This window comes from Calypte anna, chromosome 26, assembly GCF_003957555.1.
Source record: "Calypte anna isolate BGI_N300 chromosome 26, bCalAnn1_v1.p, whole genome shotgun sequence".
Lineage (NCBI taxonomy): Eukaryota > Metazoa > Chordata > Aves > Apodiformes > Trochilidae > Calypte > Calypte anna.
In genome coordinates this window covers 1139179-1161321 of record NC_044271.1, presented here as the reverse complement: position 1 = coordinate 1161321, position 22143 = coordinate 1139179, and the positions used below count along the sequence as shown (strand labels likewise).

General features: G+C 34.7%; 1 protein-coding gene across 1 annotated transcript; it reads left to right on the top strand.

Annotated features, from left to right (window-relative positions):
* The first annotated feature begins 47 nt into the window (after window positions 1-47).
* On the top strand, window positions 48-20194 carry SYCP1 (synaptonemal complex protein 1). Its single transcript, XM_008490543.2, has 31 exons — window positions 48-176; window positions 1143-1221; window positions 1385-1431; window positions 2493-2657; window positions 3452-3519; window positions 3728-3801; window positions 4180-4238; window positions 4378-4447; window positions 5069-5142; window positions 5317-5425; window positions 5998-6092; window positions 6227-6411; window positions 7324-7391; window positions 8197-8258; window positions 9306-9410; window positions 10300-10403; window positions 10619-10736; window positions 10975-11049; window positions 11648-11725; window positions 12153-12215; window positions 13093-13155; window positions 13622-13684; window positions 14703-14819; window positions 15422-15532; window positions 16206-16298; window positions 17261-17335; window positions 18031-18090; window positions 18227-18406; window positions 19235-19378; window positions 19762-19848; window positions 19931-20194. Exons 1-31 carry the CDS (start codon window positions 69-71, stop codon window positions 20072-20074), a joined length of 2943 nt encoding a protein of 980 aa, XP_008488765.2. The 5' UTR covers window positions 48-68; the 3' UTR covers window positions 20075-20194.
* Window positions 20195-22143: the final 1949 nt, after the last annotated feature.

Below are 22143 nucleotides of genomic sequence, written 5' to 3'. Positions count from 1 at the left end.
CCGGGCTGTGCCGTTAGCGTGCCCGTCATGAGGTGCTGGCTCTGAAGCCTGACCTTTCCTCCGTGGCCATGGAAAAAGAAAAACCGTTTAAATTGTTCGTGCCGCCGCGCCTGAGCGGTGGTCAGGTGTCTGCAGTTAAACCCCAGACAAGCACTCGGGCAACGGGGCTGTGTCAGGTAAACGGTGCGGCCGCATGCCTGGAGGCGACGGCTGACGAGAGGGCGGCGGGGCGGGAGGGCTGGAAAAGCGCTGGGCCCTTCCACGGGGAATCGGTGTGTGTGTGGGGACATCCTCCCGGGTAATCCTGGGGTCCTGAACTTTCCTTCTGAAAACATACGTATGCTTGGCAGTGCCCTGAACTAATTATTCTGCGAACATAAAATCATTGTCTGGGGTGAAATCTTTAATTTTCAATTTCAAAGGCTATTTTTTTTTTCCCTGCCAAAACTGAGGAGCTTCATCTTAAGCATCTGCAGTGTATTTTACCTGTACACTACTGATTATAAATACTGTTTGATGGGGGTAATTCAGTAAGTGGGAAGTACCCCACTGGTACCCTTTTGTCTCACCAGTTCAAGTGTGTAGTGAAAACGTTCTGTTGTTACGACCAGAGTGACATGAATTCAACAAGGTCTTTTTTTGTGTTGATCTTTATGAAATATGCTTTGATTCAAATGCGATGTTCTGACAGATGAATGACACTATTTACTGTACCATTTACTGTGACTCTTAAAACACCTTGTAAAGCAAAATATTTGTGCTACAACATAATCAGATGTGTGAGGAATAAAAAAAGTATAAAGTACTAGACTTGAAAAAAATAATTTTGGTAATGAGTCCTTTACTATGCAATGTGTACAGGTGTGTGATAGCCTGTAAATTCTTGTCACCCAAAGCTTCCCTTTTGGCCATAGTCCAGTCTATACAGAAAAATACAGAAGACCAATACTTTGAAAAGCTGTGGTGAAGTGAGAATTGAACAGGGGAGTTCCAAAGTAATTATCCATAGCCTGGGTTCTGAACACTGTAGGTCACTCATTGATTAATGGAAAATTTTGGTTTTACATGACATGTACTTTTTTTTTTTTTAAAGAATTCTTTGAGAATCTGCCCTTAAGAAATTAATCTTTGAATCTGTTCAGGGTTTTAACAGATGTCCAGATGATGATTTTAATTTGCCATTTGTAATGGCATCGAACCATGGTGAAATCACTGATTCGGGTAAGACTAAATCAATTACATTGCACCTTCTTTTATATTTTAAAAAAATTGTCAGTGTTTTTTCAAGGGCAGTTCAACAATATCATAGCTGTAAAATTGTTAAGTACAATTCCACTGTTACATTTTCAGAAAAAACTTTGATCAAAATCTCTTCATATTTCAGATGCAATTTCACAGCAAGTAAAACTTTGCTCTGAGGTAGATGAAGAGGTCAGCTAAGTATAAACTCTGTTTATCTAATTTCTTATACCCTCTTAAAACGTTCCCAAAACAGTGCCTAAAGCAATATTCACTAGATTCAGGGTTAAGGGAGATAGTCAAAGGGGAAAATGATTTTCTGTCTCCCATATAAAGCTGAATCACTTAGAGGAGGTATTTGTCATTCAGTGAATATGGCTGGAGAGAAACCTTTAGATATTAAGGTGATTTCAAAGTTTTGTTTTTCAGTTTCTAAAAGTGTCTGGAGAGTGTGGGGGTTTTAATCAGAGAGTTAGGCACTTAAATTTTGTGAGGCTGGTTCTGAATAGTTTGTTGAAAGGCAGGAGGGCTGTAGTCAGACTGTTGTTTGCAAAATCAAAGCAAAGTATCCCAATTGCTTTATCTGGCTTTGTTTCATCTGTATAACAAGTAGTTTAGTGGAGTGTTTTCCTCGAGTGTTTAATTTTTCTCATTGTGTCTTTGCTGATGTTTTTCTGCTTTAATATAGCTTGGTGAAGTTAATAATTTCTGTGGTAGTTCCCCATGCTTCCCAGGTACAAAAATGCTGTTTTGTGCAAGAAAATAGAGCATGGTTCTTGCTATCCTGCCAATGTTTTTCGAGGAGTAAGCTTGGTTTAGACTTAGCAGATATTAAAGAACAATCAGGACTGTAATAATAGCATGATATGCAGTCAAAACAAGGACAGTGCTAGGTGACATCATACCTAAAACAAACTGCAGAACTGCTGTACTACTTTAACCATTTAAGCCACTGATCAAATGCAGCTTCTACATCGATTTAGAGATGTTCTAACAGCACTGGACTGGAAGTTTGGTTGGTTTTCCTTCCTGCTTTGTGTATGAGTTAACTGCAAAACTGTATTGCAGTTTTGGACCAGATCTTTGAAGCTAGTTTTACTTAATTCAGCAGTATTTGTTAAAATAGGTGGAGGGAAATGCGAGTGAAAAAACAAAAGGAACCTCTGATAAAATTTCCTCTTACGATATTTTAAAGAGAAATATTTTATCTGAAACATAAGTCCAATATTAAATTATGAACCCTGTTTTAATAGACTATAGAAACAATGAATGAGTTGTATGCAAAGCTCTACAAAGAGGCTGAGAAGATCAAGCTGTGGAAGCTAACTGTAGAGTCAGAATTAAAGCAGAAAGAAAGAAAACTGCAAGAAAATGGAAAGATTATTGAAGCACAGCGTAAAGCCATTCAAGAGCTGCAGGCCAGTATTGTAAAATGTAGCTTGAATGTGTAAAATAGAACAAAAGTCCTTGTGTAATATGAAGACACTATTTCTACAATTAATTATTAAAGAGGTTGAAGAAATATTGAACTATTAATGTGATGACTTCAAAGAAGCCATTTGGCCAGATACTTGTTGCCTGTGGCCCTACTGCTGTTACAAGAAAAAAGTAATTTTTTGTATTTAAAATTTTTTCCCCTCTTTTTAACAATTTACATTTCATCTTTTTATTGTTTACATACTGTGGTTACTCAGAAATCTGTTCCAGACTGAATAACCTTTCATCCTCCTGGTCTGTGGTATGCTCATGCCTATTTCTGTAGTCAAAACATACAGGAAGTTCACTGTTTTATCCCAGATTCTTATCTTGCTGGTAGTGATGGACAACTTTGACTGAAATGCGTACCTTAATTTATTAGTTCTTTTTTTTGGTTTTGTTTGTTTTCACTGGCTTTATTAACCTGGCTTTATAGCATCTTTCATTGTTTGACTTTTGCATTGAGAAAATGGTTATTCTGAGAAGAGGTGTGTATCTGTAGTGTGTGATTCTATGTATGAATAGCATGGCTGACAGTATTGCAGTTGCTGGTAAGTTACTGTTTATTATGTCTCATACAAACTATAAAAAAGATGGCTCAGAATGTAATATCAGATAAAAAAAGATTTCTGTCTTTGGATGCAGAAAATCCCTTTTTCATGTGAGATTTGAAAAGCAGAAATGTATTTTTAGTATATATTTCAGTAACAATGTTTTTTGTTCCCTATGGAATTAGTTTGAAAATGAAAAACTAAGTTTAAAACTGGAGGATGAAATCTGTGAAAATAAAGATCTCCTAAAGGAGTAAGTAATACAGTCAATATTTTTGTGAAAGTACTTAGGTTTTGTGCTGAGAACTGTTTTAGTATGGGAAGTTATGTATAGCTGTTAAGTTGTAAAGGTAATTGGGGTGTTCATGTTGTTACTACTTAAGTAGGCAAAGTACCACGCATTCCTGTTGGCAATCTATTGTTGGTTTTGTTTGGTTTTTGGTGTTTTGTTTTTTTTTTAGAAACAGTGCTTCAAGGCATCTGTGTAATCTGCTCAAGGAGACCTGTAGTCACTTCACAGAGAAGTCTACCAAATGTAAGTGCTTTTTATATATTGATCTATGAAAATAAACATACTTCTAAATTCTTAATTCTTGGAGGAAATAAGCTGTCATTTTTTTCCAAGTACATTCCCTGGCTGATAGAAACTGTATGTGACTGCATCTGAGTGAAATTAGAAGTGAGCCCATAGGTTCAATTCAGTATACGTTTCCTATACATTATATAACTGCTGGCACCCTGTTTCTTAATTATTTTTCTTAATAAGAAAAGAGCCTGTCATTTGGGTTAATTGCCAGGCCAGTGTTAAATCATGACAGATAATTACATTTTTATTATGATTAAGCATAACAGCTTTGACAGCTGGTATTCTTTTTCAAAAGGCAAACTTTATGGTACATTCTTGCTTTGACAGATGAGCATGAAAGAGAAGAAACAAGACAACTATATGTTGAACTTAATAACAGTGTTGAAGTAAGTGATCTAAGTTACATAGATATATTGAGATATGGACAAGCTTGTAGTTCTGTTTGTTTACAGTCCATAAAAGTAATTCTTAATTGCTCAGAGTACTTAGTTTTATATGAACTTGATTGTTGTATTTTATTTTTAGAGAATGATAATGGCATTTGAAGAACTTCGTGTGCAAGCAGAGAACACCAGACTGGAAATGTGTTTCAGATGTGAGAATTCTGTTTATTGTGTTAATGCTGTAGGCTTAACAATTTTGTACTTTGTGGATTTTATTGCATGTAGGTTTGGTCTAGAAAGATCTGTAGTTCTATGATGGGGAACTGTTCACTCTGACAGCCTAGACCCTCTTTTGTTCATGCTGTCTGCTTTTAAGTGTCTGGGCTCTGATACTGTTTTTCCACTGAGTCAGATTAGGATCTTGATTTTGTTTTCAGTCACTTAAAGTCTAAGTTTTGTCTGTGAAGTGTGGTTTAGAGATCACTACTTATTTTGTGTAGTTAGTTTACATAAGTGATAATGCACTAGTGTATAGTTACAGAATTTTTAATTACATATTTCCTTTGTTTATGCCACTATGTGCATTTTTTTTTCACATGTGCCTTTCTGATACTTTTTAATAGCAGACAATTAATACTTGGAATACCAATTCTCTGGAAAGCTGGTGCAAAAATTAGTCTGATTAGAAAATAATTTTGAACATGACCTCAACAATTACTCTTTAAGAAGCAAATTGTACAGCTGTACAATTATAAGCAATCTTAAAATGAAAATTTAACTTGAAATATAGTTTAGCTAGTATATTAACAATGGATGTTACTGTATCTCAAAAGTAAAAGAAGAAGCAGAAAAAGTGGACAAGTTTGAAAAAGAATGCAAACTGGAAGTCAGCATGAAGGAGAAGCAGGTTTGATCAGTTTTACAATCTAATATGTACAGCTTTATTTGTGAAGCACATCTTGCAAATATTTCAGCTCTTGCTTTCATGGCTTACTGCTATATTAAATGAAAATAACAATGCACAAATGAAAAGCAGAATACATCCTTTTTTCTAGACTTCATTATGATCCTGTTTTGTTAGATTTCAGTTCTTACCATACAGAATGATGAAAAAGATAATTTAATACAAGACATCAAGACTCAGCTGCATGAATCCAGAAATAAGATAGCTGACTTAGAAGAAGCAAGAAGTAAGAGGTCTCTCTGCTGTGTTAAAATGTAACTAGTTATAGACCTATGGGAAACAGGATCATCAGTTTTACCCCGTCGCTATCCAGCAGAAGAATTTTGGGACTTCCTAGTCCACGTTTCAATTTGGAACACAAGATCCTGATGTAGGATCAGGACTGGTAGTGTAATGTGTGTATATGTAAAATTTAGGCCCTTATTTTAGACCAAAGGTTTTCTTTGGGTTTAGGCTGCAACTTCATTGTGAGGGGTTTTGCTTTTACTCTTCAATAAATGCCAGAGTGAAAATGTGGAGGTGTCATATATACCTTGTTACTTCTTTTCTGAAACAGAACTAAATTTTATCAGGACACTGCATAACCCTGCCTATATGATGGAGATTTTACCCATTTCAGTTGGACTTGGATAGTAAATCTGGCACAATAATAAAGAATCTTGGAGGGTTTTTCCTTAAAAATGACATAAATACATCATATAAGTTAAATTGTAGGATTGTATACATCTGTAAATTAGAAATGCAAGCATTTTTTAGTCAATATTTTTCTTACGTGTAAGCAAATATGTTTTTGCTTAGGACATGAAGGAGAAATGTTGAAAGAATCCAAGATCAATCAAGAATACTTGAGGTCAGAACTGGAAGATGCCAAACTTTCATTGCAAAAAAAAGAGGTATAGGTTGCTTATTTTCTAGCATAAATACATTAGACAAGTAATTGCACAAATGGTTACTGATACTTAAGATATGCAACAGTTTTATCTATTTGCTGCAAAACATGTTTAGACATTATGTAACTTTTTTATAGGTCACTCAAAAGGTCTTAGAAACTGAATTGCAGAACTCGGTGAAAGCATTAACTCAGGTCACTGAAGAAAAAGAAGCACATGTGGAGGAATGTGAAAAAATTAAGTTGTTGCATGCATCTGTCAGAGAGGAGCTTGAGGCTTCTATTTCCAATTTGAAAAGCTTGCTACAAAAAGAGCAAACTAGGTAAATTAAGCAATTTAAATTCAAAGAATGGTTTTATAAAAAAATACTAGATGACTGAGCTGCTGGGAATAAATTCTAAACTTCATACGTGATCTGGTGTAATTACATATATAGTTTTTAATCACTAATCACTTCTAAAAAGTGTTTTATCTGTCTGGTTATATGAGTTATTTGCACTTGAAGGAAGGTTATGCTGTTTGATTTTGTGCAGATAGATACATCTCAACTTGGAGCACTGTAGTCTCATTTAGTACTAGAAAGTTAATTTTTAATAGAACACCTAGTGAGGGAAATATACTTTTGGAAGTGATAATAGTCTTGTTTATTGCCAGTGCCTATTATTACTGTATTATGGGTTTTCTGTAGTTTGGAAAAGTAGTTTTCAAAGAACCTTATAGCAATGAAAATCAAACTTTCTAAAAACTAGAACAGAGCAGTAGGAATGTATTTTAGAAATGCAGAGTTTTTCATAAAACAGTGATTTTTGGTACATTGCATTAAAGTGCTTTGTAAGTAGTTGCAATTTATGACAAATATAAGAACAGAGGGATAGGAAACTGAATTTCTTTTTTTGATGCACTAGTCAATATGCAGAGAATTTAGTGTAATTTTTTTTACTTGTGCTAGTTGAAGTTCATCTATAAGAAAGCAAATTCAATCCCCCCCCTCCTCTGACTATTATAATTCTTAAGAAATACAGGTTTACATATATATACAATTATTTACATTTATATCTGGTGTTCCAGAGTTATAAAAGTGAAATTTTATACATGCTGCAGGCAGATATATCTCTGCTTGTTAAAAAGCAAATGTTCTTAAAATGCTTGCAGTTAGATTTTGCCTTATTGTCCTTTTAAGTTTCAAGTTTGTACTATACAACTTTTTTTTTTTTTTAAATTACCATTTTCTTAGATTGGAGAAATATGAAGATGAGTCAAAGCTACTTGCCTTGGAGCTCAGAAATAAGTCAGCTGAACTGGGTAAGATCTAGAGAGAAAAAGAGCTGGGAACTAATAAAAATATTTTCTGAAAATCAGACTATTGCTGTTGCTTGGAAAAATGGCTTTACAGTACCCTGTAATTGTCAGGAATACTGACATTTATTTTCACTCATTTGACTCCCTTTTCTTTGGTGGTCTTTGCAACAGTCAAACACCAGTGCTGTGCAGAGCTCAGACCGTACATGCGTGGATTCTCCTGAAAGTCATTTCAGTTTCTTCACACTCTTCTAGATGAGGCTGATAGCACTGCAGACCTGTTTGTGAGTTGAGTCAGAACAGTAGATTCCAGGTGACTTCTTAGCTAGCAGCAGAGGAAAAACACTTCCATTAAGATTTGCTTCCAACCACAGTTGCCATGTTGGCTGTAGAATCACACTGATAGGGGTTAGCTTTAAATATTTTTTTGATATTCTGTGATTTCTAGTTATGTGCTTCTTACCCCCTAGAGTAGGAGATCCTTTTTAGCTTGGTTTTCCCTGCGTGCAGCAAATGTCTCTAGTTGCACGTATGATGGATGAGAAATACAGTGTGATCTTGTATGAATTGAGGGCATCTAAAGGTAAGTGTAGAGAAGTTTACTGCTAATGCCTTTGTAGAACAAGGTGAGATGTGGCCTGTGAGAATTCTACATGTTGATTGTAATAATTTAGGTTATAATTTAGCTTTACAATTTCTGAACTTAATCCAACAAGTTTTGAAAATTTGGTATTGCACAGGAATAAATGCCCGTGTGTGCTAAATATCTAAAATTATTTCTCTTCAATTAATTTTTCATGTATTGTAGAAGAGATGAATAAACTAAAATGTGACAAAGAAATGCAACTTGAAGAGATGTCAGAAACACTGGTAAATATTTATTTTATTAGTCTCATGGCTTTTACTCTTCATCTGAAGTCCTTTTTGCTTTTTCAGTATGTTAAATACCATATATAAGCATTGTTTAATCTGCCTTAATGTTGCTGCTAAACTCTTATCCATCTATCAGACAATTTCAGTTTTTGTTTACTGTTTTGAAGGATTTGATTCTTTCTGCTGTTTTTTTGTTCTGCTTTGTTTTGGTTTTCATAGTCAACAATTCTGGTAAATTCCTTCTTCATTCACCTGTTCAATTGCCACACCCATTTTTACTGATGTCTGGCAATCACTTCCATCATTCTGATAAGTATTGTTTCTGAAAAATACTTTTTTGATGAAAATTAACTCAAACCTTATGAACAGCATCCATATCAGATTTAAGGCTGAGGAATTGTCTACTTTTTGACATTAATGGTAATTCCTCAGTTGACTAGCTGTCTTCATAATAATCTTCTAATGAAATGTTGTAAAGGCTTACCTCATTGGTGTTTAAATGATAACCAGACTTCCAACACCACCCAGAAAAGGCAGTAGAATTTGTGAAAGATTGTGTGGGAAAATGAGGAAACTAAGAAGCAATTTCATAGATCTATTACTTCACAAATCTTACTATTCGTAGGGTTTTAGTTACAGTGAGGTGTCCTCCATGCTGCAGCATCATTGTGTGCTGTGTTGATGCATGTTCCTTTTCAGAGAAAACATTTTAAGAGCCTGCAGAAAGGTCTTTTGGGTTGTAACATCCTGTTCCTTGTATTTCCATTGCACTGGCTGTGTTTTTCTTACTTAAAATGACATTTCCTGAACTAATTACCTCTGGCTTCGTCGAACCCTACTAAACTGGCTTGTTTTCTATTATAGGAGTCTTAAGCTATATGAATATAGGATTAGTTTAGTTCTGGTCTTTGTAAATACAAGTCTAACAAGCAACTGAATCAGCTAAAGTAAGATAGTGTGAAACCAGGTTTGCATTTTGCCATTTGTTTGTTCCTTGTGTACACTGAATTTTCTAAACTGAGTTTCACAAATGTTGTTAAACAGGGGAAAGTTGAAGGACTTTTAACAAAGAAGAAAGATCTTGAGGCTACTGTGGAAAGTTTGCAGGAGAGAGAAGAAGAAATGAAAAATGTTCTCCAAATGAGAGAGGTCTGAATGAATGGTGATAGAAACATGTTTTAATAGATAAGTTGTGTATGTAAGACCATAAGAAGTATCACAGACTAGTGCTTCACCTGGTGCACTGCTCTGCTCATGATGATGACAGCAGAAGACTGTTATCTATGGTCCATTGCCCTTGCATTTCTACAGTAGCTGTATTAAGGATGTCTGAGGACTTGTTAGTTGCCTTTGCTCTCACTTTATGGACTTGTTCATGTTCACTTGTCTCATTCTCCTGAGCCTCCTCATACTCTTTCCCTCCATAGCCTTTGTGATAAGAAATTCCAGAAGCTCATTATGTTCTGAGCTTAAAAACTAATCCCCTAACTCCTCCCCCTTCTCCCCATCAGCTGCTTGCCAGTGCCTATGGTGTCAATGTGTCCCCAATCACCTGGAGAAAACTTTATTCAAAGCATTTATATATGATAAACCACACTGCATACAAGGCTTGCCTAATTGTGGAATGGCAGTAAATATCTGAGGAAGAGTTTTGCTTTGTGGTTTGGGAAGCATCAAAAATATGTGCTTATTCTATCACATTGTACTGGAATTCTGTGACTATTTTTTTCAAATGTGTTTTAGTTAGATGAATGCAAAAGCTTATGATGTCAGAAGCAAATGTATTTAAAATAATGTTCAAGGAAAGATAATTTTGACAGTAATTTTGCAGACTGGCTAAACTTAAAATGGGGGATGCATTTAGCATTTGTAGTAGAGGTCTCAGCTGTTTCCACATCACACCAGAGATATAAAGTTGTAATTTATGGCATATATATTTTTATTTCATACTAAAACTTTGTGTTAGTTCATTTCTGATCATTTTGACAGCTTGTATTTTACATATGTATACTAAAACCACTTTAATTTTCTTCTGCAGAAAGAAATAAACGATTTGAAAGTGCAGCTGAGTAGTGCAGTTGAAAAGGAACAAAGTTATATAAAAGAGCTCACAACACTGAATAGAGATCTTGAACGAGAGGCGTATGAAAACGTTTAAAGTTTTGAAAACAGTATTTATTCTTATTGTGTAGAAGTTCATACAGTGGTTTTCTAATGAAAATTTTGAACCTATGCACACAGTCTAATATCTGTATTTATAAATTGCATTTTCTATAGTTATTCTGTATATAATTCTTACATATCTCTGTGACCTCATTAACATGAAGAGAAAGTTTGATTGAATTGTTTTAAATTAGGCAAAAGAATGGACAACTAACAGTGTATATTGATAAGCTTTTATTAGAAAAAGAACAAATAGTACAAGAAAAGAGTGGTATGGCTACACAACTCAAGAAACTGCAAGCAATTAATGAGGCAAGTTACAAACTTTGAGCTGTTTTTAAGGGGCAATGTTAAATTATAAATGTAAATCATATGGCAAATTGCAACACAAAATGGTTCTGGAGAGTATCTGAACTCATTTTTGTGTTTAAAATGCAAAGGATGTACAGTTACCCTTGAGAATAAGGTAGGTCAAGATACTGCTTGAGATATCTGAGTTTTTAAAGATTTCACTTTGAATTATATTCATTTTACTTACATGGCTCTTTAGGATAGTAGAAAAAAAGAAGAAAATACAAAGCAGTTAGTTGAAAGACTGGAAGAAGCAAATGACCATCTAAGGCAAGTAAAACCAAATATTATTGTACATTTTTAAAGAAAGTAGACTTGTTTCCTTCAGAGTTAGTATTAAGGCTTTGTTCATATGATGCTTTCTGTGATTTTTAGATTAATGCTTTTTTTTTAGGTTGCAACTAACCAGTATGTCTTCAGTATCAATGTTGGCCATATAGATGTTTCTACAGATTAACAATACTTATTGCTATAGGAACAATTTTTACCAAAGCTTTGGATTACATATAGCTATGCTGTTCTGATTTAATGTCTTAGGTGTCAAAGAAAATGAAAATAAAAATTAAAGCTTATGAATTAAATGTGAACAGTTAAAACTGGTTAAATGTTATTTGCTGAAGTGCTTTCTGTACCACCAAATCAAGAGATAATGCATCCATGAAGCATGTTAAAGGTTGCCTGTGATATTACAGATTAAAATATATTTCACTTGGGTAATAGGATCATCTTTCCATACTTGCAAAAAGTGTATTTGGGTCAGACATTAATTTACTAGTCACTTTCCTTCATTTTAAGAACATATTCATTGCACAGTTCATGAAGAAAAATTAAGTAAATATTTACAAATGCATCTTGATTTCACATTTAGAAAGGAACTGGAGTCTTTGAAGGAGAAGATGGCAAAGAAAGGTGAAGAGATCAAAAGTAAACTGGATGAAACAGAAGAAAATGTATGATATGTGCTTTATCATGAAAATATAAACCAAGCAACATCTACATGTAAAGCTGTAACACTTTACTTAGAGATGTGATCTCTTACAGAGGCTTTCTTCTTTCAGTGCTGCACATTTACACATGGTGTGCCTTTTAATTTTAAGAAAAGTACCTTCAGTGGGTTGTTTGCCCTTTATGTGGAGGCTTAAAAATCAAGATATGTTACATTTCAGGCAAACAGGGAGCCCCTTTTTTTACTTCCATATATCCACTTAGTGATGGAGGGGGTAATGGATTAGCTTTAAATATTTAATATTTTAAATTTATACATGGTAAAATATTTTTAATTTTTTAATGGAGTCACAAAGCAGACCTTTTTTTTAATATTGTAATGGATTTCAAGGTTTTATTGTAAAAGTCAGATATTTAAAATTATAATTCCAGGCTAAGAGTGTTGAAAATGAAATGTCAAGAAAGGAAAAGCAGTTGAAGAATCTAGAAAATAAGGTATAATAATCATAGAATCATAGAACTGGCTGGGTTGGAAGGGAGCTCAGAGCTCATCAAGTCCAACCCTTGATCCACTCCCCCCGTGGTTCCCAGCCCATGGCACTCAGTGCCACATCCAGGCTCTTTGGAAAGATCTCCAGACACGGAGAATCCACTCCTTCCCTGGGCAGCCCATTCCAATGCCTGATCACCCTCTCCAGAAAGAAATTCTTTCTCATCTCCAACCTAAACCTCCCCTGGCACAACTTGAGACCCTGCCCTCTTGTCTTGCTGAGAGTTGCCTGGCAAAAGAGCCCAACCCCCCCGGCTCCAACCTCCTTTCAGGGAGTTGGAGAGAGTGATGAGGTCTCCCCTGAGCCTCTTCTTCTCCAGCCTCAACACCCCCAGCTCCCTCAGCCTCTCCTCACAGGGTCTGTGCTCGAGTCCCTTCACCAGCCCAGTTGCCTCCTTTGGACCTGCTCCAGGACCTCAATCTCCTTCCTGAGCTGAGGGGCCCAGAACTGGACACAGGACTCAAGCTGTGGCCTCACCTGGGCTGAGCACAGGGGCAGATGATTATTTTTTAATATATGATTAAAAAAATTTAAAATGATTATTTTTTAAATGGTGAAGTTACTTTTTTCTTCTTTATGAACTCTACAGCCACTGAGGAACTAGTGCACTTCTATGAATGTTGATGATACTGGGCCAGCAAAGTTGTTGTGGTACTTTTTGGTTAAAACTCCAGTCATAATAATATGTTAGCATGTGCCTCAGTCCTGTTGAAATTAATCAGACTGGTGCAAATACACCTTTAAAATGACTGTAATCTCTAACACACTGAGTAATTTTTTAGGAGTTTATTATTAATTAATGGTTGAAATCTCTCTTTTAGTTCAATAATTTAAAGAAACAGATGGAAAATAAAATCAAATGCATTGAAGAGTTGCAACAGGAGGTATGTGGAATTCTTAAAAGTCACAAATACAGAAAGTGACTTATTTTGTGGTAAATGTTTTCCAGCAGTTTTTGTTTGCTGTGATACCTTGAGATAGTAAAAAAATTCTTTTTTAGTAAAAAAGAATTGTGCATTAGGACAAAGTCTTAATGACTACTTGTATTGTTTTATCATGACATCTGTGCATTTTTGGTCACAGTATCTTAGTTTTTCCTTCCACTCTGCTCCCTCTTTTAATTCTTTGTCCCTGAGGAGTCTTTCATAAAGTCATGATGTAACAGTATTATCAAAGTAAGTAGCTGAGCATTCTTATTTGGAGCATTGATCTGGAACCTGAACTGTATACCAAAGAATTATTTGCTTGCAGAAAGCTGGAATTTTCAAGATTCTGGCCTACTTGGTGCAGTTAAATAGTTCTATAATTCTAATAAATTATTAAAGTATAGTGTTTATTTAACCCTAACAGAATAAGGTGCTGAAAAAGAAAATTACTGCAGAAAGCAAGAAAGCAAGTATTTATGAGGGGAAGGTAGGTTTAAATACCTTAATGTACAAGATATGAAGGTAAAGCAAAGACTGGGCATTTTAAACCCCAGTGCAACAAATAATACGTTAAGCACACTCTTAATTGTTTTAGGGATCTGGGATACATTCAAATAGCAAAATAATTAAAAGAAATACATATATTGTTCCCTTTTTACTGTGTAATGGTGAGTCCCTAACTAGAATATTTGTCCATTCTGGTACCATGGTTCAAGAAAGGTGAAAAAGATGGGGAGACTGTTTTGAGGGTGGTATTATGAGAAACTCTAAAAGAAAAATTATAATCACAATGCACACGTGGGATGAAAACATGACATAAACCAGGTAAAATCTTTAAATAGATTGATAAGGGACAGAATAAAAGCTGCATCTGTATCTCTTAAAGATTTCCCAGCATTAAAGTGTCTGCTTAGGAACAGGCTCTTACTAGTTTCATATCAAATTCTCATCAATATTAGCAGATCAAATGCATTAATGCTTTTTAGAATTAAATAAAATTCTGAAAATAAACTATTTCTAGATAATTTTTTCACTTAATTTAAAAAAAAAAATTTAAAAAGCTTTAATTGGAAACATAAGTCATTATATTTCAGGAGTTGGTTTTTTTTTTTCTACCTTGCATTCCATGCCAGCAGTGCTGAAAATAAGGAAGTCTTTTGTACCAAAGGCAGAATAGTGTCATATTGTTATTGGATGATTCTCTTATATTGGAATAATTCTTTGTAACTGGTTAGCCTTTAGCTGCATGACTTTGTTGACTGGGGTGCACATATCTGGCAGGGGCTGTCTTTTCCAACGTGGTGTTGCCATTGCTTCTATGAGTATTTTCTAACTTGCTTCAGACCTAAGTTAAACACTTGATGAAAAAAGCTGAGCATTCCATAGGAAAAAGTTCAGTCATATGCCTGAAAATAACAGAGTGGTTCTGCTTAAAAATAAGAGGTTAAAAGTACCATTGGCTTATTTCTTAGCAAGTAACAGCAATAATTCTGCATTCTCAAAAGGTGAATAAATTACAGTTAGAGATGGAAAATATGAACAAGCAACATAAGGAAGTGGTTGACAGCTATCAAAAAGAGATTGAAACAAAAGAAGTAAATGAAAATAAACTTCTTGAAGAGGTGAGAGTTATTAACTTTTGCTGTGACTTTTAACTAATTTTTAATGTATGATCATTTTGGGAAGCCAGATCATCCAGAGTCCTTGCTCTCACATGGCAGCCTTATCAGCATAAATGGAACATCTTGTGTATTTATGTGAGCAAAACTTTAGTATGTCAGAACCTTAAGTTGAAGTATTTTTATGTCTCTAAAAATAATTACCCAGTTAAAAATTCTTTTTATCAAAATACTGTTCACATAAATACTATTCTTGGTATAAATACAATAGAAGCAAATTAGAATATAACTTATCCCATATTAGTATTTTCCTACTCAAACTTTTTTGATGGTAATATTAAAAACTTAGGATGCAGTGCTTGAAAGGGCCCTGTGGTTCAAAGTGACATTTATCTGCCACAGAAGAATGGATTTACTTTTAATCTAGGTTTATTTGCCCATTTTAAAAGTATTGGAAAAGCATCTTCAAAGAAAATGATAATTACACTAAATGATACTTATACAGACATTGCACCCAAAGGAGTAAGAAGAAATGAAATAAAATTTAAAAAAAAAAAATATCATTGTTAATTGCTCATGAATTAAATGAAATTTGATACTAACAGGTAGAAAAGATGAGGTTGCTTGCAGATGAAGCAACAGTAATACAGAGAGAAACTGATATCCGATGTCAGCACAAGATAACTGAAATGGTGGCACTTATGGAAAAACACAAAGTAAGAGAATTTAATGGTTTCTATGGTTTGTGATGTTGCATTATGTCAAGTAAAAACCTTTCAGAATCAGAATATTACAAATTACAAAGCAAAGCTTCATAATAATGACCTGACACCAGGAAAATGAAGTTGAACATGTGATTAACTTCTCATTGCCTGAATAAATTAATCTTCAGATTTTGAAAACATGCCTACTGGCAGATTCCATTTATATAAATCTCTTAAGTTTGTTTTTTTGTTTTAATAGCCAGGCTTCCTTTGATACCATCCTAATGCAGTGTTCTTCAGTATCAGTTTGGGCCTCTCTATGTGAGGAGATTCCTTGCTGACTTTTAGTAGTTTCACTTAACGAGTTTTAATTTACTTTCCTTATTACTCTGCTTTAAAGTATATTTAGCAGATACAATTAATAAAAATTAAGTGGCTAGCTTTCTTGTGCTGGAACATGTACTGCTGCCTAGAGATAAAGCATTCTCTGTTGGCCCACAAAATAACACTGCTTATGCATTTCCTGTTTCACAGTTTCTGCTGAAACACCAGTGTTTATTCATGGTGCTTTCTGAATCCTCAGAAGAGGCTTATTTGAAACAATGAGTAATGGTTTAAGTCTAGGTAGATCTACAATCCTAACATTTAGTCAGATGTTTTGAGTTTGTTTCTTTTTTTAACACAGCATGAATATGACAAAATGGTTGAAGAAAAAGACACGGAGTTAAAACTTTATAAAATAAAAGAGCAAGAGCAGATATTATCAAAAAGATCAATGGTAAGACCTACTCTTCAGTGATAAAAAATTAAATGTAGGGGCTATTTGTCCTTAAAGTGTAATATAAATATAAATATATTAGACTTCTTCCTGTTTAACACTTAGGGGTTTTAAGCATCTGCTTTTGTGAACAGTAAAGGTCAACCCACTAATTTCTGATTACTGTTATTTTCTGTCAGATTTTATTTACGATTTATTAAATAAATATTAAATTATTATTTAATAAAATTTAATTGTATTAAATTTAATAAAACCATATGTATCAAAAACCAAATTTGAGTAGCTGTGCTCTTCTGGCAGCTTTTCCTGATTGTACATTGCCTTCTAACCTTGCTATCTAAATAAGAAACATTTCTATTAGGTAGTTGGATTCCACCCCACATCCCCTGTTCTTCCAAGTGTTCTTACCTTTAACAGTTCTGGTCAAATACCTGCTTCTTAATGGTACTTCAGCTCTTCTTAGAACAAACTAAAACAAAATTCAGGTCTACAGTTGCAGTTTGATTCCTTTTGAGACACGTAGCTTTGAGAAATGTTTTGTTGAGACCCAACATACCCTCAGGGCTTTCACAGAAGTGTAATTCTACATCATTTACATACAATGCAGTATTTTTGGGACATTTTTCTTTACAGAATATTTCTTCACAACATTTTTTTCTTTTAGTTAGATTTTTTTAATAGAAGGAGGATGTGACTCAAGTTTACCCCTTTTGTTTTGGGTTTGGGGTTTTTGTTTGTTTTTTTAATTTGGGAATGCCTTTGATTCTCTGTTAGTGTAGTGATTGAATCATGAAAATTAATTGTTGATATTTCTTGCTCTGATAACTTTATGAATGTTAGCTCTGTTGAATAAATGGATTTTTTTTTTAAATAATGAATAATCCTTATTCATTACTGTTTCATTTGAACTGTTTTTTTTTCTCAGGTTCAGTATAGTTAACCCTATCCTTTAACTGTTTTAGGAAAGCGAGCTTTTGTGTTTGAAAAGTGAACTGTCATCCCTTAAGGAACAACTTAAAGCAGAAATTGAAGAGAAGGTATTTAATTAAACATAGCACTATTGGTGGCATGTTTGGTCTGGTCTTAAGCACTATACTTTTGACAGATGTGATGAATTGCACTTTTGGTTCTAGGCCTTGCTCTCGCTTGCTGTCCAATTTCAAGAGCCTGATTCTCTCTGAAGTCATTACCTCTCATTTCTGGGGGTAGTGAATATTTGCTTTACTCCTTAATTGATAAAGGATGAGGGAAATGGGGACAAATTGAAACCCTGTGAAGAACTGTCCAGGCTTGCAGGGATGATGTCAGGAAAATTAATCTGTAGGTAAAACCGATGAGAGAAGTGAAGGGCAGTAAGAAAGGCTTCTGCAGTACCTGCTGCTTAATGTGCAGGAGTTCTGATGACCAAGGACAAAGAGGAGGCTGTGGTATTTAATGTGATCTGGAAAGCCTGGAGAAGGGAAGGCTTAGCTTTGGTGGAGGAGGATCAGGTTAGGGAGTCTTTTCTCATTTAAGAGGGATGATATGTAAGTTTCTTAGCATAGGCAGGAGAAGATGTGTAAGAACAGCAATGTCTTCTGAATGCTGCAGTTTTATTAAATGCAGGACATGTATTTTTGTGAACTTTATTGTAACAGTATGATTGTGGACTGTTTTCTATGATTGCACCAAGATGACTTTCAACAACTGAATTCACATAAAATATTTACATTCTGTTACATAACTTTTTTAGGAGAACCTTGCAAAAAAATACGCCTCAAATATGGTTCCTGAAAATGAAAAGAAGCACAAGGTAGCTTTAACCTTATCATTAACTTTAGAATCTGGTAATACTTATGTATTCAGTGTAATGTAAGTTCTATGATAAATTACGTACACTTAACAAAATACATTTAAATGCTTTTAATGTAAATTTTTTTTAATTTTAGAAAATACAAACACATTTTTCTGAGACTCCTAAACTTGATACACATCTGGACTGTGCATCTATCAATGTAAAAAGTAGAAAGTCTCACACTGATACTCCTACAGGAGTCAACATAGTGGAAAAGAAAAAAATTACTCCTTCAGTATCTGCAAAAAGCCCATTGGGTAGTCCACCATTAAAGGTTTGTAACTCATGATAGTGGAACTCTTCTTGTTTTATTTTTCTGACTGTTTCTTACTGCTCTGTTGATGCTCATCTATTCTGTGTTGTGACAAGCAGGGATTTAAAAGGTAGCTAGCATTCCATAGTGATACTAGAATGCAGTTTGTGTAAGGGTTTCCATGGTGTGTCACTTTTCTTGCTTGTTTACTTAATTTATCTGCTATCACAGATCAGGAGCAATTTCCATCCTAGAGGAACTGTGAATTTAATAATCTCTCATTCTTTTACTCAGTATTAAAGGAAAATGATGTCTTCAAAATACGTTTTTCTCTATGGAACAGAAAATTGCATGTGTAGCTGTAAAAATTATCAAAGTATTTCTGACTGCTTTATCATAACTGTAAAACCTGAGCTTCTACTCTGTCAGAAGCTTGTGTCATTTTTGTCTGAACAATAGAAACATCTACCATTTTTGTTATCCTCCCTAAAAAGGGATTGCATTGTTCCATTGCAATATTTCTGAGAAATTTTAACTTCTAGTGAAAGATCTACTTAAGTAAAAACAGTCTTGTTCTTGATACTGCTATCCATGTCTTTCTGGAAGCCTTTTCCTAAAGTTTTAATTACATTCTTTTAAAATGTTGTGACTACAGTTCAGAATAAGATGGATTTCTGCAGATAAGCATGAAGAAGGTAGATATAGTGTGCCATAAAGCTCTTTTCTTCCACAGCATCTCTCTAATGTCTTCCAGGATACTGGGTCTGTAATCTGGGTTGTGAGTTTGGTTTCAGATTCTGAAATTACCACTCAAAATATGATTCTAAATGCCATCTTTTTCTCTTCCAGACATACATTATAAAGACTCCTCCAGTACATAAGCTGCAAAGTGAAAGCACAAATCTCCATGCAGAACAATGCATGAGGAAAAAGCAGAAAGTTTTTCTACGGCTGGATGCTCAGTCTGATAGTTCTGAACACAGTGACCTCCTGGTAAAATCAGAGAACAGTGTACCTAGCAGTGTGCATAAAGAGATCTGCTTTATCTAAGAATGTATATAAGGGATTTGAGGTTCTCATTCCAAAACCATATATTTTTACTTCAGTAGTTCTTTCTGGAATTGTATTTTTATTTACATAATTAGGACCTACATGACAGAGTATGGCTGTACAAAAATACATATTAACTCTTCTAATAATTTTTACATTGTTTTAATTGATCTCTTAGCCACATCTCAACTTATTTTTTTTTCCTTTCTTTTTTTTTCCATACTTGAATATTTTTTTTTCCTTTCTTATATTTCCATACTTGAATATGTGAGAGATGATATTTTAAATATAGCATAATTAAGTAACTTTTTAATTTTTAATTTCAGAGCATAGTCTCAGAGGAAGAAATGTTTAAAACCTTGTACAAAGATTATCCCCAAGCTTCGCATTTATGTGGGATGACACCAAAAAAGGTATCTTAGCTTTTCTTCATATCAAAATGAACAGTTAGTAACTTTGGCTATAGAAACTAATGGATGGCTTTGTTCTTCTTAGAAACCAGCTACATTAAACCTGAAAACTCCAGGTTCTGTACTGAAACTTACAACCATGAGAAAAATGCGAGAGGCTGGATGGACTGCAGTTTCTAAAATGGACAGGAAAAGAAAAATGAAAGAAGCAGAAAAGCTCTTTAATTAAAATGAAAAAATAACTAGTGTGCTAGCATTAACTGATTAGTATAACCAATAGCAGCATTATTATTCTTTCAGAGTTAGTACATTGTTGGATTTTCCTATAATATTTAGTGTGTTTAATATGTGTTCATTTGCTTTATTTACATAAACTTCCTAGATACATAACTACACCAACCTGGAGAGCATTTTCTACATTTCATTCCCTTTGCTATAAAGACCAGACACAAATTAGCCTTGTTTTAAAATTTAGAAATAAGTATAACTACATAGAAAGCTGTTTCAAAGAGAGAGAAGTCTGTCGTTAGCAATGTTGGGTTTAAGGAAATTCAGTTTTATTATTTCACATTTCCTATTCTTAATACATAATTCACAAAAGGATATTATTTAGTGAAATAAATACTGAAGCTGTTAAAATGCACACACTTTTACCTGAAGTCATCTTGGTTTCTTGTTCATTTTAAAGATTGTCAGAACTGTCTTTTGAGACTGTGTTTAATAGTTACTTTTTCAGTACATTAAAGCAGTTGAAATTGAATTTGAAATTGAATTTTCAATAAAATTACTTTGGTTTAAAAAATATTTCAGCCTCATAAGGAATAAAATATGCACAGGTTTTCATATTGCTAGAACAATGTTAAGAGGTCAGTGTTTACATAAAGTGGAACCAACTGTTGTTGCTTTCTGTATTAGAACACTTGTAGATCACCTGTCAGCCTTCTTAAGGGCGAGCAGCTTCTGCCATGTATGTGTAAGAATAAATTAGAGTACAATATTTCTGCATAAACCCACATTTTCCTGTCTTTCTTAAAAAGAACGTAACCACTGCCAAAATTTAAAACTACAGCACTCAGGTGGCATCTGCAAGCATTTTCAGCTACATTGCTATTGTCACTATATGCTTCTGAGTTAATTCCAAATGATATTTTAAAATGTTTTGTTCAAAAACTGCAAGGGCAGACAGTCCATAATAGAAGGTGGAAAATAAGAATGGACCTTAAGATGTAGTGAAATGAGGCAACCAGGTGCCACTAATTGCCAGGGAGTGAGCATGAGCTTGTGTCAACCCCACCTGTGCCTGATTAGGGTGGGCCCCCACTGCCCTTTTATTGGCCCCCTGGTCCTGCTCATGCGCAGTGGGGGCCCACCCTAATCAGGCACAGGTGGGGTTGACACAAGCTCATGCTCACTCCCTGGCAATTAGTGGCACCTGGTTGCCTCATTTCACTACATTAAGAAAATCACAGTTTTGGGACTCACCCAACCTGACATGTGCTGGAGTACATGGACTCACAGTAAATGGGGTAACTAGAAGGGTTAGTAGCAGGGCTCAGGAGTTTAGGTAGGAGGTGTTTAGATTTTCGATGATTAGGTCTTTTGAGTAGAATCCTGCTAGGAATGGGGTTCCTATTAGGGCAAGGTTACCAATGGTTAAGCAAGAGGTTGTTGTTGGGAGTGTTTTTTGAGTCACAGATCCAAAGCATTACCATGTGCCTGCTCCTTCAGGCCCTCCCAGTACCTGCCCTAAAGGGCTGGGGACCCTTGGGAATGTCAGTATGCCCACATTAGTGCTGACATCACCTGATTGATGGGTGACATGAGAGGAAGGGGAAATGTCACCTGTTAGCAGTTGCTGATCTTGCTTCAGGGTGGCTTTAAAAAGTGGGGTTTTTTTCAGGACAAGAGCCTGTACTGGAAGAATCACTTTAAACAGCTCTCTTTCCTCAAGTGGATGTAAGGACACTTAAAATATTGATTAAATAGCTGCATTAAAAAAATTCTCAGATGTATGTGTGATAGTTGTTATGAAGGACAACTCTTTCTACAACAGTAATAATAATAGTCCTTTAAATTTTTAAACTAGAGATTTAAAAAAAAAATACTACAGGAGTTAAATGTCTCAAATAAGAAAAGAAACAGTACAAATAATAGTTTCATTCCTACAACCTTTTCTGTCCCTAGATATCAAAGTATTTAATTTAGGTTGCCTTGCTTCTACCAGACTTGAGGGGGAAGAGTTCATCAGGAAAAAGTCTTCCCTTTTCCTCCCTTACAGCCATTTAAACCTATATTTGG